The 18,038-nt window shown below is 46.8% G+C and overlaps 1 protein-coding gene across 1 annotated transcript in view; it reads left to right on the top strand.

Moving 5' to 3' along the window:
- The first annotated feature begins 5,483 nt into the window (after positions 1-5,483).
- Positions 5,484-18,038, top strand: part of DUSP22 (dual specificity phosphatase 22) — a 144,629-nt gene continuing 132,074 nt past the window's right edge. The window contains exon 1 of the mRNA XM_077492108.1: positions 5,484-5,726. Coding sequence (XP_077348234.1) covers positions 5,706-5,726 — 21 coding nt within the window. The 5' untranslated portion in view covers positions 5,484-5,705. The remainder of the gene's footprint in view (positions 5,727-18,038) is intronic.

The following is an 18,038-nucleotide window of genomic DNA, read 5'->3' as shown; positions in this document are numbered from 1 at the left end:
GGGGAACCCACTACAAAACAGTCCCCCTGTATCTTGATTGAAGAAACATCGTCAGAATTGGAATGTGGAATTTCTAGAACTTTAATCAAGAGTCCGCTGTCGGTACAGGGGAAAAAAGCAAAAGAGCAAGTTATTTGAGCACACTCAGCGGGGTATATATAGTTGCGGGTTATTAGTGCCATCCTGAGGTGAATAGGAAGGGGTCCCCTTCCAAATTGAAGAAGGGCCTGGTTGGGACCATTTTGGAGAGGCAGCATATGGATGAGCAGTAGTGCGGGCTGGCATGCGAGGTAACATAGTCTCTGATTGCTGGGCTGGGACGGTCAGATGAAGGGATTCAAGGAGATGTTGAAGGGAATCAGGTGATGTGCAGGAGTGTTGCTGCCCTTGGTAAGAGAACTGCAGGGCGAAAGTAAAACGCCATGTGTATTTCAGCTGGTGCTGCACTAGGATTTGGAGTTGAGGCTTCATTGCATGACGCTTGGCTATTGTAAGGGGGGCCAAGTCAGCGAAAAGTTGGTACGTATGGCTCTGGAACAGGAAGGCGTCTTTGTTGCGAGTGGCAGCAAGCAGTTGTTCCTTTGTGCGGAAGAAGTGCACTTTAATAATAATGTGCCGTGGTGGACCATCTGTTTGACGGCGGGTGAGAGCACTGTGAATTCTATTGAATTCTAAATGTTCTATTGGTACAGAGGGTGAAAGTTCTTGAAATAGGGCAGTGGAAAAAGATTGCAGATCATCTATTGTTTCAGGTATGCTGCATAGGTGCAGATTGGATTTGCGGGAGCAGTTCTCTGCATCTTCCAATCGTGAGAGAAGTGCGGCATTCTCGTCATGGAAAGCTGCCTGCTCTTGGGCCTGCTCCTGGAGAGTGAGTTCAAAATCCTCCACCATGGTCTCCAGGTCCACTGTGCGTTGGCCTAGCTCCCCAATCTCAGGGGACAGTCTATTTGTGATTTCATCCGAGGTAGCTTTAAGGGCCCTCTGCAGCATAGCTTCCATATATTTGAGGAAGTCTGACTGGGACATACCTGAGGGCGGCAGGGTAGGAGAACCGCCGATGTGAAAATCAGCTCCGTCTTCATCGTCACTGTCAGCATGTCCTGATCTAGCTGGGGAAGCGACGTGCTTTTTAGCTAAGGCCTTTGCCGCCATTTTGGGCCAGAGCTTCCTTAATGGGTTTTGGCTTGTTCTTGCTCCGGTGACCCTTCAGAACCATCCCGGGAAAGGCTGTGATGTACCGAGAGGTGATTGCTGTTGTAGTGGGGGTTGCAGGGCGGCTCGGGTGCACGTTGGAGTCCTGATAATGCAGCGGGGAGTATGGAGCTCTAGTGAAACACGTCTTCCATGTCGAGCCTTGCATATGCGCTCCACCAATTTGAGATTTTTTAATTCCTCATCTACATCAAAATGAGCCTCAACCAGATCATTGTTTGCGTCAGTGAATTCACACAATTTATTCTCCACATACTCCAGTCTGTCACCAATTTCCACTGTCTTTTTTAGACTGCTGCATGAAGTTAATCATGTCTTGCTGCAGAGCTCCCATTAACCACTTCGTACCCGCACTATAGACAAAAGACTGCTGGACGTCCTCCTGTTTACTCTTTCCCCGCGCACCCCCAAGGGGAGGGGGGCAAATCTGTGTTGGCCAATCACAGATCGCTGTAAATTACCAATCACAGCGGCCATTCACAGTGTGATTGGAGCTTCCAATGAGAGATGATCTCAAATGTAAACATATGAGATCATCTCTCATTGCCAGCTCTCCCTCCTCACACAGAGACCATGTGTGAGGAGGGAAAGCGACCTGTGCTATAGTGATTGAAAGTGTAAAACATATACAGTATTACAGTGCCCACAGTGCCATCTGCCAGTGCCATCTTCCAGTGCCACGTGTCATCAGTGCCATGTAGCATCAGTGCCACGTATCAGTGCCATCTGCCAGTGTCACGTGTCATCAGTGCCACATATCAGTGCCATCTGCCAGTGTCACGTGTCATCAGTGCCACATATCAGTGCCACCTGTCGTCAGTGCCACCTGCCACATCAGTGTCACCTGTCAGTGTCACCTGCCACATTAGTGTCACCTGTCATCAGTGCCACCTGTTAGTGTCACCTGTCAGTGTCACCTGCCATATCAGTGTCACCTGTCATCAGTGCCACCTGTTAGTGTCACCTGTCAGTGTCACCTGCCACATCAGTGTCACCTGTCAGTTTCATCTGCCACATCAGTGTCACGTGTCATCAGTGCAATATATCAGTGCCATTTGTGATCACTAAGAATGTCACAAAGATTATTTTCAGCCGAGGAGGCATACAATATTCCTGCAGCCGACTAGAGCAACGGGGAGCTCTCCGCTTCAGATTCCTCCTCATATTCAGATTCTGAGTCTGACGTGGACTACGAGCCTGTCCTAAGCAGTGGTACAATGACAGCCTCAGATTAGGAAGATGAGAGTCCGTCCGTCAGACAAAGGCGTACTGGTGAGGAGGCAGTGCCATCCACCAGCAACGCAGTGCCATCCACCAGCACCTCAGTATCTCAGCAAGAAAGGCCAAGTACCAGTGGGGTGTCACCTCAGCTCCAAAGGGTTAGGTCCCATGCCAGCCTTCCCTATTCCCTTCAAAACCCCTTGTGGCTTCCTCCTAATTCAGGAGAAGCTAACATTCCCCCTTTCACGGCCCACCCAGGAGTCCAGGTGGACACAAAAATTTTTTCCCTCGATAGACTTTTTACATTTAATTTTTACTGAGGACATGCTTGCATCGATTGTGGCCCAGTGCAACCTGTATGCTCAACAATTTATAGCAAGTAACCCAGTGTCCTCTTATGCCCTATGAGTGGAGAGCCCTAACAGTGGAGGAATTTAAAAAAAATTTGGGCCTCACATGCCACCAAAAGAAAGCTCTATTTGTATGAAAAAAATGACAAAAAATTCATTTGGGTACAGTATTACATAAGTAATTGTCATTCAAAATGTGACAGCGCTGAAAGCTGAAAATTGGTCTGGGCAGGAGGGGGGTTTAAGTGCCCAGTAGGCAAGTGGTTAAAGACATTACAATTTCTTTAATGGTGGAGTCTGAAACTGGTTGCCCTGTGGTGGGGATAGCATTAAATTTTGCATCATATGGATTTTAACATTTCCTTCAGAAGTATCAATTTTTCTTTTCTGTTTAGGAGGGCAGATAATATTGTTGTGAGAATCTTCATTGTCACTGGGATCCAGCGCCATGCTGTGAGGAGAATCCAACGCCATTCTTTTTCTCCTTAGGCTGCTTTCACACTGCAGCGGGAGCGGCGTCGGCAGTAAAGTGCCGCTATTTTTAGCGTCGCTTTACCGTCGTTTTAGCGGCGGTGTGCGGGCGCTAGCGGGGTGGTTTTAACCCCCGCTAGCGGCCGAAAAGGGGTTAAACCCGCCCGCAAAGCGCCGCTGCAGCGGCGCTTTGCCGGCGGTATTGCCGCGGTGTCCCATTGATTTCAATGGGTAGGAGCGGTTTAGGAGCAGTGAATACACTGCTCCTTCACCGCTGCAAAGATGCGGCTAGCAGAACTTTTTTCACCGTCCTGCCAGCGCATCGCTCCAGTGTGAAAGCCCTCCGGCTTTCACACTGGAGTTAAAGGGGCCGGTTTTTTTCAGGCGTTACACATGCGCTATTTTTAGCGCTGTAACGCCTGAATACCGCCCCAGTGTGAAAGCAGCCTTAGTCCCGGCCGAGTGCCGGTATTTGCTCAGTTTCCCTCTCCCCGCCCTCCCCCCCCCCCCCCCCCCGCATGTCGCCTGATTGGTCACCGCCGTTTCCAGGACTATCTTGTGTGTCCAGGGCAGGGGCAGATCCAGGGGAGGGGGGCAATGAGGCAATTGCTCCCCCCGAGAAAATAATGAGCGCGTGAGCCGGCGGGGGACTGAGCAGCCAGCGGGTGAGCGAGCGGACAGGCAGGCTAGTCAGTGAGCAATCATGCCAGCAAGCTGGCGTGTGACTGAGCGAGGCGAGCAGGCAAGTGTTATCGGGAAGCCGCTCCCCTTCTGAATATGTGACTGAAGGGATGTTGCGTTGAGGCCATCTTGATACTCCCGCACTTGTCCATCGTAAGCCTAGTGTTATAAGTCACAAGCGGACATCTTTATACACCCACCAGAGTTATGCTTTTCACAGTTATTTTTAACAGCAAACTCAACTTATAGTTCACTAAATAAGCTGAGTTTACTGTTAAAAATAACTGTGAAAAGCAAGACTCTGGTGGGTGTATAAAGATGTCCACTTGCCGACTTCTAACTCTAGGCTCACTGCTGATAATTGGGGGTGTACCAAGATGGATGCTGCTGTCTTCTTCCTCGTCGCCGCTGTCTTCTTCCTGGCCGCCGGTTACCCACTAAAAACAAAAAAGGCCACTCTTATCCCGAGGCTGTCTTCCTCCATTGGGACGTCCCCCACTGTCTGACATCTCTTATATAGCCATGAGGCGTGACCATCCAATGAAGAGAAGACAGCAGTGGCAAGGAATAAGACAGCGGCGGCGAGGGAGAAGACAGCAGCGGTGAGGGAGAAGACAGCGGCGGGAGAAGGCGGCTCGGGGCTAGGGATGAGCTCAGGCGTGTTCACATGGAACACGTGCAGAGCCCGCCAGGAAGTTGGCACAGTGCTGCGCTAATCACAGGCAGTGAGATATTGTCCGATCTCTGCAGCCGCGCATCAGGGCAATGTCTTACTGCCTGTGATGAGCGTAGCGCTTCGCCGACTTCCTGGCAGGCTCTGCACGTGTTCCATGCGAACATGCCTGAGCTCATCCCTACTTGGGGCATACTTCATGAACTCCAAGAGATCACTATTCAATACGACAGAGATACTCCAGCAGGCTGAAGGCTCACATGAATCCAAAGCTGTGGGTGGTGACGCTAACTTGTACAACTAGACTGTAGAATTAAATTTATATCAAATCAGACAGGCCTTTGCACTAAGTAATGGTAAATCTAAAGGAGATTGTATAATCATATTGTATAGTGTATGGCCAACTGTAGATCTACCAACAACTATATAACCCAAGAGCCTGCCTGATTGAATAGATTGACTGGGTAAGTTTAGGAAGTTCCTCATATTAGTATTTGGTAAATATACGATGGAGTGTACAAAGATTGCATTGTCAGATTGCAATGTGCATGGTGACACTTAAATGTCCCCTTTGACGGACACATATGACAACCACTGTACTGGAAAAAATAATAAGCCATATTTGTGCCTACAGTGAGGGGGGTTTACTAAAACTGGAGCAGCTGTGCATGACAACCAAACAGCTTCCAGCTTTTATTTGTAAAGCGCTGAACAAGCTGAAGACAGAAGCCGATTGGCTGCTATGCACAGCTGCGCCACTAGTGAACGTTTAGTTTCGTTTTGTAGCTGCAGCAAGCAACGCTGATAGGAAAGGGAGGTGGGCGTCCAGCAGAGGGCAGTGGTGAGCCTCATGTGACGGGAACTCGCCTGTAAACAAGGAGTCAGCATAGGAGGAGACGGCGCAGAGCGAGGCGGACCGAGAAGGGAGCAGCTTCAGCTGTTACTGAGTGATCAGTCCCCGACAGACTGAGCCCAGCCAGGCCATCCCACACACACCTCTGTACACATGTTCTAGCAGGACACACATTCAGGGACACTACAGATCACACAGCTTTGCTTCCTGTTGTCCTAGTCAGTGCAGCCCAGACACAGCCATGGGTAATGGAATGAACAAGGTATAGTACATGTGCATGGCTTTTACACTATATGCTATGGAGGGGGGCTTCTGATGGGGGCATGCTCCCTGTGCTGGGTGTGATCAGGGGCATCCATGCTGCTTCTCCTGTCCTTGTTTATCTTATTGACTGTGAGCTCTGTGGGTCAGGAAACCAGTCTGCATGGTGATCTCACAGAGGGGTGTGTCATGTCTTACAGGCATGTTCTACAGATTCTTATTAGGACATGTTCTAGGATGACACACGTCATCTGTATAGAGAATGATCAGTGATTGCACATTGATACAATCCCTACCGCTAACATCACTTGGATGTTTTACCATGGGATCATTATCACTATTATTATTATTATTATTATTATTTTATGACATGTTCTAGGATGACACATGCCAACTGTATAGAGAATGATCAGTGATTGCACATAAATCCAATCCCTACCACTAACATTGCATGGACATTTTTACCATGGGATTATTATTATAATCATAATAATAATAATATATTTTATGACATGTTCTAGGATGACACATGCCTCCTATATAGAGAATGATCAGTGATTGCACATAGATCTCATTCCTACCACTAACATTGCATGGACGCTTTACCATGGGCTCGTCATTGTTACTATTAAGGATTGTTCACACTATTGCGATGCGAGAACCCTGCGAATCAACCGCATCGCACCCGACACACACGGCCATATGCGAACTGCTGGGGAGTGTCATTATATGTTAATGACACCCCCATTTCAGCTCGCATATCGCACTACGAACTGACAGTTCGGACATGAATTGGATCGCATATGTGTGAACATATGCGATCCGATTCTGGTCTGAACAGAAAAAAGGGTCCTGTGCGTGTTTGCACCGAATGCAGTGCGATATCAGCCATACTAACTGTATGGCTGACATTGCATGTAATGTGAACAGCAGTGGCGCTGTGAATTACATGCGATGTCTGGTATCGCAATAGCGTGAACTTATTATTGTTGTTATTATTATGACATGTTCTAGGATGACAGGTCCTTCTCATTGAAAACAACGGGGCATCGCTGTAAACACGCCGCCAAAGCGTCGTTTACAAGCGGTTTTAACCCTTTTTCGGCCACTAGCAGAGTGGTTTTAACCCCGCTAACGGCCGAATAGTGCCGCTAAAACACCGGTAAATCGGTGCTAAAAATAGTGCCGCTTTACCGTCGCGCCCACCTGCCCCAGTGTGCAAGAAGCCTAACAGCAGGAGATCATTCACACTGAACAAAGCACTCAGTTGAGCTGTGGTTTTATGGCCCCAGTGACTGCCCACTTAAACACAGCAATGCAGCCACCCAGGGCTGTAAAATTAAATGACTTGTTGCATACGGCAAATGGTACCGCTTGCCACGTCACCTGCCACATCTCACTTGCCACGTCACCTGCCACATCTCACTTGCCACGTCACCTGACACAAGTTGTGGAATTTTAATTCAATACCCCTGCAATAGTCAGTAGTGTAAGATTCATCCATCCATACTGTTAGCGTATGGAGTGGGGTGGGGGGGGAATCAATTGATTTCTCTCATTCAGATCGCTTTCTCACCATCTATGAGAACTCCTTGTCAATAGATGTTTGAAAATGCACGCTTTAACACTAGTTACCTTGTGATTTTAGGCCCGTATGATTTATGACAGACGTGTAGCAAGTTCAGTTTATAAAAGAGAATTTTGACTTACTAAATGAGGTTAAGCTAATTTGAATATATTCTTTTCCAAGAATATCCATTTATGTAAAAGAGAATAAAAAATAAATCTGGATTTTTGTTTGCATATGATTGGACAGTTAAAGTTATCAAAGTTTTAGCCTCATTAGGAGAAGCAAAATGCAGGTAATAACATCAAAATAGTTTTTTTCCAAGCCATTAACATTGTTCTGTGCATAGTCTGGATGTCCCATGTCCCTGCCAAATATCCACATCAGTAGATATATCTATCCTCGTGGCTTGTTGAGGTTCCATTCACACTAGTGCAATTTCAGATGTGACTTGAGTCGCACAGAATTGCATGACAATGGGCATTGCATTGTATTCAATGGCGCCCGTTCACATCAATGTGACTCAGCACAGAACAATTTTTGGAAAAGGTTCCTGTACAACTTTGTGTGCGATTCCAGCAGGATTTTGGGCCCATAGAATATAGAAACCATCTCAAAGTTGCACTACATAATTGCGCTTAAAATCAGATCACAGCAGTGTGAACCTAGCATAAGTCTGCTGCAGGTGGAGATACTCTCAGCTTAAGAGAATTTCTGATGACCTGATTTGCCCTAAGTGACCAGCTTCACATAGAAACAGGCATTTTTGGAAGCTATTCTCTTACTTTTGGGCTAGTTTTGTGGCTGAAAACGTTTCAGTTTTGCTGCAAGTGAAGGTAGTATCATGGAACCTAGTGTGAATCCTTTTCCGAAACCCCAACACCACTAAAGTGTATGGTAGGGTATTCTGGAAATGGCTTGATGACATTGTAGTCCATTTCAGTATAGTAAAGGAAAAATGTTCCTTTTATCAGTTCATGCCACTGAGTACAGCCCAACTGGTAACATACCTGAAAGCCCTGATCCACGGAGGTTCCCCGTGTGGCTATGCCCCACGCTGTATTGCCTTCACAAAGAAAACCTCCATCTGTCTTTTTTTTCTGAGTATACAAATTGTGGTGATGTTCATTCCTATGGGACAGCCATATTCTGCAGGACTACTGTAGGCCACCAAGTTTCTTCATGCCGTCTATGTCCTGTTTGGGAGATTTCACATTAAAGTAGTGGTTCTCAACCTTTCTAATGCCGTGACCCCTTGATAAAAGTTCCCAAGTTGTGGGGACCCCTAAGAGTAAAATTATTTTTGTAGCGTGGGTTGTCAGCACCCATGGCAAGACAAGTAATTTGCGCCCCTAACCCATGGACATTTAGCGCTCCCCGAGTCCCTTCCACTCATACAGTATTAAACCCCTTATAGTACATTTTAGGATGTACCACTCTTTGTTCTCCTTTCTTTCCCTTTTATCTCTCTATCCTAATTTCTTGCCCCCCCCCCCCCCCCATCTTTTTCTAGCTGTCATTTTTGTTCTTTCTCTTATTCTTTCTCTCCCTTTTTCTTTGTTTCCCCTCCCCTCTTTTCCTCTCCCTTCCATGTATTCTTTATTTTTATTTCTTCTCTTACTCCTTGGTGGGGGGTGAGGAGAATGGGATGAGTGGCAGTGCTGGTGGTGGGTGGGATGAGTGGCAGTGCTGGTGGTGGGTGGGATGAGTGGCAGTGCTGGTGGTGGGTGGGATGAGTGGCAGTGCTGGTGGTGGGTGGGATGAGTGGCAGTGCTGGTGGGGGGTGGGATGAGTGGCAGTGCTGGGGGGAGTTCTGATCAGCCTACTTGGGTGCTCTTGATCAAGATCATCTGCTTATCTGAAAACTGTAGTGGGGACTTCTAATGGCAACCATAGTCACAGGTATTGTTACTCACTGTGTGTCCAGCTCTGTGGTGTCTCGCAGCAGTGACCCCTATGCCGAAATCGGGAGATGGGGTCTCCTCCAGCCCCTCCCACTTCACATTCCTCACCAGTCAGCTGACCTCTAGTCTCTGCCCCCCCAGCCATGCCGTGATCTGAATGGGCAGCAGGGAAGAGGCTGAGTGGGCTTCAGGAACAGTCCAGCTGGGTGGCCGCAAAAAAGCTAGGCGAGCAGTGCAGGCTTCAGGAACTGCCCAGGATTTGGTGACCCCTGGCAAATCGTCATTCGACCCCCAGGTTGAGAACCACTGCCTTAAAGTGTTATTAACAAGGTTTTACCCCCTTCCTGACCAGAGCACTTTTACAATTTGGTACTGCGTCGCTTTAACTGGTAATTGTGCGGTCATGCAATGCTGTACCCAAATGAAGTTTTGCGTCCTTGTTTTCCTACAAATAGAGCTTTCTTTTGGTGTTATTTGATCACCTCTGTGTTTTTTTTTTTTTTGCGCTATAAACAAAAAAGAGCGAGAATTAAAAAAAAAAAATATATATATTTTTCTTTTTGCTATAATGCATATCCCAAAAATGTTTAAAAAAAACAAAACAAATTTCTTCATCAGTTTAGGCCAATATATATTCTTCTACATATTTTTGGTAAAAAAAAAAAATCCCACTAAGCTTATATTGATTGGTCTTCGCAAAAGTTATAGCGTCTACAAATTATGGGAAAGTTTTATGGCATTTTTATTATTATTATTTATTTTATTTATTTTTTACTAGTAATAGCGGTGATCTGCGATATAATATTATTATTATTATAAATTTTTTTTTTTTTTTGCTGTATTGCAACGGACAGATCGGACACTTTTGACACGTTTTTGGGACCATTGACATTTATACAGTGATCAGTGCTATAAAAATGCACTGATTACTATGTAAATGACACTGGTAGGGAAGGGGTTAACACTAGGGGCCGATCAAGGGGTTAAATGTGTTCTAACTGTATAGGGATAGGACTGAGTAGGAGAGGAGACCTATTGCTGTTCCTACTTACTAGGAGCAAACAACATGTCTGCTCTCCTCTGACAGCACAGGGATTTGTGTGTTTACACACACAAATCCCCCATGCTGGCGCTTGTGTGTGGCCGGTGGTGACCGCTAGCCACCTGCATCGGGTCCCCTGCCGTGCAGTGGGCACACGCATGCCCTCTGGCGGCTCTTAAAGGAAAGCCCGTACGGGTATGAGGTTTCGCGTAGAGATGCTATTCTGCCCCCATAAATAGACGAGAGCCGGTCGGGAACCCATTAAAGTCTTTTTTGTTATTTTTAACCAAAAAAAAAAAAAAAAATTCATACTTATCTGCTATGTATAATGGTTTTGCACAGAGCAACCCAGATTCTCCCTTGCCAGCTTTCCTGGCCCCTCCTATTGTATTTTTATACTGGGCTTTGTGTGGGTATTATAACACCTATCATATACCTATACTGGGCTTTGTGTTGGTATTATACCAGTTATCAAATACCTATGCTCGGGTTTCTGTGGTTATTATAACACCTATTTGTATACCTGTACTGGACTATGTTTGAGTATTATAACATATTGTTGTTTTTCTGTACATGGCCTAGAAATGGTTATATAATGCGTCTGACCTTGATAAGTCTTTGGACCTGTTCATTGTGTGTGAGTGCTGCTGTCATATCATCATTTTGCTGCTTCCAGATTTAAAACTGCTAGTTCAGGACAATTTTCACATCTGATTTATTCTTGTGGACTTGGCCAGATATTCATTTGGTGCAGGTCATTGCACCATCATTACAAGGCATAAACACTATATGGCAGCAGCAAACCTAAACATCATAATCTTTTACTGAAAAAGGGAAGATTTGTCAGTTAATTGCAAGTAGGTGAACATACTCCAGTATGATGTACAGTAGTACCTTGGATTGCAAGAATAATTAATTAATTCAGAAACATGCTTGTAATCCAAAGCCCTCCTATATCGAAGCGAGTTTCCCCATAGGAATCAATGGAAACTCAGATAATTTGTTACGGTGTCACTTCTAGTGTGTGCAGTACCACATGTGGCCAGAGGTGGGGGGGAGGCACCGGAAACACTCGGAGACTGAGTGTCTCTTAGCGTCACCAGCACCCCCGCACCTCTGGCCACATGCGGTACTGCGCACCCCACAGGCTTGAATCCTGCTCGGGTTGAAGACGATGCTCACAAATCGAGTCAGGCTCATTGCGAAATGCTCGTAAACCGCGTTACTCGCAATCTGAGGTTTTACTGTATATACGGAAAATTATTTTAAACCTGTGACCCCTTGGGCCTGCTGGTAATGAGCTGTTGGTATTTTCCTGCTTTGTTGACAGACTGACCACAACTATATTCGTCATTGTGAGAAAAATGACATGCACATTTCACACACATTTGGTTTGTACTCTGCTGATGCCACTATAGATTCATACCTATTAACTGCCCTTTTCATGCGCTCTTGACTCGCACACACCTGAAGAACCTCCATTACAAAGCTTGTCCCTTTTAAATATTATAGTGCTCATAGAGCAGCAGTTACATGGACATAATGATGAATTTAGTGCGGACACCCAATCATGGCGAAAGAAAATTACCGATTGAGGAGTAAACGTCCCACTGCATCCACACAGAAATGGCTTTCTATTACAATCAACCTGGAAAAAAAAATCTATTACAGCTACCCTACTACTAAATAGTTGGAGGGGTGGGTCACAGATATTCAACACAGATTTTGACATCTTTTCTAGTTTTGTAAGTGAGAAAAGGTGAAACTGGAAAGCACCTGAAATACAATAGGAGAGGAATGTGCAATCTGTTGGCAAGGCATTCACTATGGTTTCAGTGGTGGGGCCTTTAGAAAAGCTAAAAATGTTTTTTGTTTGTAGGTCATTGGGCTTTGTCTCTCATATTAACCACTTCAGCCCTGGAAGATTTGGCTGCTGAATGACCAGGCCATTTTTTTTTTTGCGATCCAGCACTGCGCCGCTTTAACTGACAATTGCGCGGTCGTGCGGCGCTGCACCCAAATGAAATTGACGCCCCTTTTTTTTTTTTTTTTTCCCCACAAATATATATATATTTTTTTGGTGGTATTTGATCATCTGTGCGGTTTTTATTTTTTGCGCTATATACAAAAATAGAGCCACAATTTTGAAAAAAACCCACAATATTTTGTACTTTTTGCTATAATAAATATCCCCATTTAAAAAAAAAAAAAAAAAGCAATTTTTTTTTCTCAGTTTAGGCCGATGTGTATTTTTCTACATATTTTTGGTAATAAGAATCGCAATAAGCGTATATTGATTGGTTTGTGCAAAAGTTATAGCATCTACAAAATAGGGGATAGATTTTATAGCATTTTTATAATTTTTTTTTTTATATACTAGTAATGGCGGTGATCTGCGATTTTTAACAGGACTTGCGACGTTATGGCAGACGCATAGGACACTTTTTTGGGACCATTAGCTTTTATACAGCGATCAGTGCTATAAAAATGCACCGATTACTGTAAAAATGTCACTGGCACGGAAAGGCTTAACACTAATGGGTGATCAAGGGGTTAACTGTGTTCCCTTGTGTGTGTTTCTAACTGTGGGGGGGGGGTGGGGTCTGACCTAGAGGAAATTACAGATCATGATTCCTAGCTATTAGGAACTCACGATCTGTCTCTCCTCACAGAACAGGGATTTGTGTGTTTTCACACACATGTCCCTGTTCTGCCTCTCGTGCCTGCGATCGATTGTGGCCAGCGGGCATCGCGACCGTCGGCCACGAGCATCGGCACCCCCGCAGTGCAACAGGCACGCCTGCTATTCTGCTTTAAAGGAACCGACGTACAGCTAAGGCGGCTTGCGGGATTGTCCCTTTGCAATCACTTTAAGGTTTTTTGCATAAAAATGTAAAGTGATTCTGTAGTCAGAACAAGCATTAAAAGACAATACTATACCATGATCGTTGGTTAGTACAGCTAAAGGCTGCTGTATGACAGTCTACAAGTACAAAGTACTTCTTTTACCTTTGCATAGTAATTCAAATCCTCCTTTGTGTCTCACACGCTCCCCCTCCCGGACACTGCCGATCACAGTTGGAGGGCTTCAGTAAATGAAGCAGTGCTGTCAATACAAAAAGCAGCGAGCTGGACTACGTGTGGCTAGGGGTTGCAAAACTTATACCGCGTTTTTAAAAGTGGAGGTCTGCCCACCACTACAAAAATTAAAAGCTGCTGGCTTTTAATAATGGGACACTTACCTGTCCTGGAGTCCAGCGATGTCTGCACCATAGCTGATGGTTTCCATCGGGTGCTGCCTCTGCCATTGTGGGTAATGGAACCCGGCAGTGTAGCCTGACGGCTTCACAACGGGAACCCTACTCTGCATGCGAGAGGCACTGCTTTGCTTCTCTCTCCTACTGTCCAGGCAGCAGGGGGGTAGGAGGGAGCCAAGCGGTGACGTCAATGGCCACGTTTCCGGCAAGTGGGGACAGGATACCTGTCAAAGACGGGTACCCGTTCCCCCCTTCTCCTCCTCCCCCCCCCCCAAAGGTGCCAAATGTGGCGCCAGAAGGGGGGGGGGACAAATGAGCGGAAGTTCCACTTTTGGGTGGAACTCCACTTTAAGTACGCAAGTGTGAAAGGGCCCTATAGGTATACACAGGAGGTCAGTGAGGCCTAGTCTCAGTAACAGTTTGCCAAGTCATTAAAGAGATAATCTGACGGCAGTGTGACGAGTATAATTGAGACCTTTTTGAAGACATCAGAGCTGTTTTTTTCCCAGGTAGGTTGAGCAAAGACCATAAAAGCTTGCCATGTAAAGGTAAGGTGGAGATAGAGGGAGATAATTCCATATCAAGCTTCTCTGTATAGTAGATGTTTTAGCTTGTTTTTGACATCAAGAATGCTTGGCACTGTAGAGGAAGTGCATTTTCCGAGTGGCTCTACGACAGATAAAGTGCCGTTGCGAGCAGCGGGAGAGTCTCTCGGTTATTTCGAGGTGGGCTGACCTCCCAGTGAACCTTAGCCAAATAGTATTAGCAATGGATTCTTTGGGGTGGAACACTGAGAGGCCCCATAAATTAAGCAAATCCCAGTAGTTAGAAATAGGTGGACACAACCAAAGATGATACTTAAAGTGGTTGTAAACCCTTACAAACTACTTTGACCTACAGGTAAGCCTAGATTAAGGCTTACCTGTAGGTCCAAGAAATATCTTCTAAACCAGGGGTTGACAAATTTGCTTTGAATTTAGGAGCCAGTTAAAAAAGTTAGGAGCCAGTTTTTTTTTTTCAGCTCCCGGGGTAAGGCCACTCATTTTCACCCCCTATCCCTAACTCACAATGGAGCACCCAGTCAATAACTCCATTGAAACGCTGTTACATCAGGGGTATGGGCTGACCATAAAGAGTAAGGGTGGCAACAGGTGGCACTGGAAGGCACGTGGAACTGCCAGATGGCACCGACAGGTGACACTAGTTGGCATTGGCAGGTGACACTGGTTTGGAACTGGCAGGTGACACTGGTTTGGAACTGGCAGGTGGCCCTGGTTGGTGATGGCAGGTGGCCCTGGTTGGTGATGGCAGGTGGCCCTGGTAGGTGATGGCAGGTGGCCCTGGTTGGCGATGGCACTAGTTGTCACTGGCAGATGGCACTGATTGGTGGTGGCACTGGTTGGTGTTGGCAGGTGGCACTGATTGGCGGTGGCACTGATTGGCGGTGGCACTGGTAGGTGGCACTGGTTGGCGGTGGCACTCGGCACTGGCAGGTGGCACTGACTGGCGGTGGCACTCGGCACTGGCAGGTGGCACTGACAGGTGGCACTGGTAGGTGGCACTGGCACTGGGTGGTGGCAGGTGGCACTGGGTGGTGGTTGTAGGTGGTATTGATTGGCGGTGGCACTGGTTGGCACTAGCAGGTAGCACTGATTTGTGGTGGCAGGTGGCACTGATTGGCGGTGGCAGATGGCACTTGTTGCCGCTGGCAGGTGGCACTGATTGGCGGTGGCAGGTGGCACTGATTGGCGGTGGCACTGGTTGGCGCTGGCAGGTGGCACTGGTTGGCACTGGTTGGCGCTGGCAGGTGGCACTGGTTGGTTGCAGGTGGTATTGATTGGAGGTGGCACTGATTGGTGGCAGGTGGCACTGATTGGCACTGGCAGGTTTCACACGGAGCACTCTGTTACTGAAATGTAACAGAGGAGCTGGCGGGACCCTGCCGGGGTGTGAAACTGACAAGTAACAGAGAGGTGGATATGTCAGATTTCAGCCTGATGTCGGGGTGGGCGGGACTCAGCAGCTATCAAACACCAGCCAACGATTGGGCTGCTTAAGAAAAGGGGCGGGCCACATACACGTAGCGGCCCGCCCAGATCCCATTGGCTGGTGTTTGATAGCTTGCCGGGTCCCGCCCCCACCCCGGCCGGGTCCCGCCCACCCCGACATCAGGCTGACAGATCCTCCTCTCTCCATTGCATGTCAGTTTCACACACAGCGCGGTGCTGCAGGGTGTGAAGGAGGGAGGAGGACGGCAGTCAGTGTTAATGCTGCTGCATGTCTGGGGCATCGATAGTGAGTGGGCTGGTGGCAGCTTAGGCGCCAGGTCGCGATTTCTGGTCGCATTGGCGACCTGGCGCCTGGGGTTTGTCGAGCCCTGTCCTAAACCTACACGGTTTAGGAGATATTTGCCAAGGCGCATGCGCCGCTGTCTACTGCCACTGAGCGTGCCGCTGTCAACGGTGATATGCCGCGAGTGGCAGCTTCCGTGCGCATGCGCGGGAGTGACGTCATCGCGGCTTCGCCGAATGACAGCGCCGGAGCAGCGAGACCCACCGAGAAGATGGAGGCTCTGTACACAAGGGGACATCGTGACTTCGCTGGCTCCTGTGTCAGGTAAGTGACACATAATGGACTACTATGCGATGCATAGTAGTCCATTATGCTTTACCTTTGCAGGGAATCAAAGAGGAAGTAAACCCATCAGGGTTTACTTCCTCTTTAAGAGAAGGACTATAGGAGCTGCATAATGGACAGCTAGCTAACTGAGAATTTTCCTTTGCTAAAAGAAATGGGATATAGGCTCTGTGGATCATTTTAAATTGCAATTCTCTCCATGTCTCCCTGGTTACAAGCTTCAGAACCGTATTGTAGCTGCTGATAAGTTTATCAGCAAATGTATTATCTGGGAAATATATTCTTCAATAAGATACCAAAGAAGAGGTTTTGTGAAGCATAAAGGAGTTGTAAAGGCAGAAGGTTTTTTTATTTTTTATTTTTTTTTTATATCCTAAAGCATTCTATGCATTAAGATAAAAAGCTATCTGTGTGTAGCAGCCTCCTCAGCACCCCCTAATACTTACCTGAACCCCATCTGTCCATCGATGCCCACAAATTCCTCTGCCATCCGGAACTCTTCCCCCCCCAATTGGCTGAGACACAGCAGTGGTGCAATTGGCTCATGCGGCTGTCAATCAAAGTCAGTTAGCCAATCGGGGGAGAGATGGGCAGGGCTGAACAGCAGCTCCATGTCTGATTGGACACATAGAGCTGCAGCTTGGGTGCCCCCATAGCAAGCTGCTTGCTGTGGGGGCACTCGACAGGAGGGGGGGGGGGGGGTCCAGTAGCAGCAAAGAGAGACCCGAGAAGAGGAGGATCCAGGCTGCTCTGTGCAAAACCAACTTTAAGTTAAGGGGCTGGTAGATGTACAGTAGGCTCTTTTCTGATGCAAACGGTCAATCAAGGATAGCTGAAATGTCTTGGCCTTACCTGCCATGATATGGAAATATTAGATAATGTTTGTTCTGACTACAAGTTTGCTTTTACAAGTTGAGGACACTGGAAAGGCTACACGCACCCAAAAAATAGTCTGCAAGATACACAGAAAGTGTGTATATCACGGCTGATCTATTAAAGCCGCAGAGCTACATTTTACTTTACAAATAATATCTAATAACATGTAAGGAAAAAGATTAAAAAACGATTGCGTGCATATGTTTAATAATAAAAGTTGGTAGAAGCCTACACTTTAGTAAATCAACCCCTTTGTCTCTTCAAGTGATCTTAAAGTGGTTGTAAACCCTTACAGACCACTTTGACCTACAGGTAAGCCTACATTAAGGCTTACCTGTAGGTCCAAGAAATATCTCCTAAACCTATACGGTTTAGGAGATATTTACCCAAAGAGCTACCGCTGTCTACGCCGCATGCGCCGTAGACAGCGGCGCGCAGGCGCACTGGGCAGGCCGCAGATAGCGGCGATATGCCGCGAGTGTCGGCTCCCATGCGCGGGAGTGACATCATCGCGGTTCCGGCGAATCACAGCGCCGGAGCAGTGAGACCCGGAAGTTGCTCTGGGATACATGGCAGCGGCGAAGAGGAAGACAGAGGACCGCTTCGGGGGCTTTGTACTCAGGTAAGTTATTCATAATGAGCTAGGATGCTATGCATACTAGCTCATTATGCCTTTGCCTTACAGGGTGTGTTTTTTTATTTTTTATTTTTTTTGCCTTTACTTCCTCTTTAACTCCAGGTAGACAGCTAAATACACAAGATGAAATACATATATCGGAACTCTTTACCTGCTCAAAGATTTCTGTCCAGGTCTGAAATTTAAGCAGACCTGTCTTGTAGTGCATTTGGGGAACACTTGCAGATCTTGCCCCTACCCCAGCTTGTGACTGGATGGTGAAAGGAGAAGCAGAAGACAGATGATGATCTGATATCTGTGTCTGTTTTATACTATTATTAGCATGCTCCTTACACTGCAGCACAAGTGATTGGCTCATTATTTTGCTTCTTACTCACTTAGTATGAGCTGTGC

The sequence above is a fragment of the Lithobates pipiens genome, unplaced genomic scaffold (assembly GCF_037356315.1).
Source record: "Lithobates pipiens isolate NorthernLeopardFrog02 unplaced genomic scaffold, aLitPip1_a1.2 Scaffold_19, whole genome shotgun sequence".
NCBI lineage: Eukaryota > Metazoa > Chordata > Amphibia > Anura > Ranidae > Lithobates > Lithobates pipiens.
Note: the sequence above shows the minus strand (reverse complement) of the source record. Positions and strands in the feature narration are given on the sequence as shown.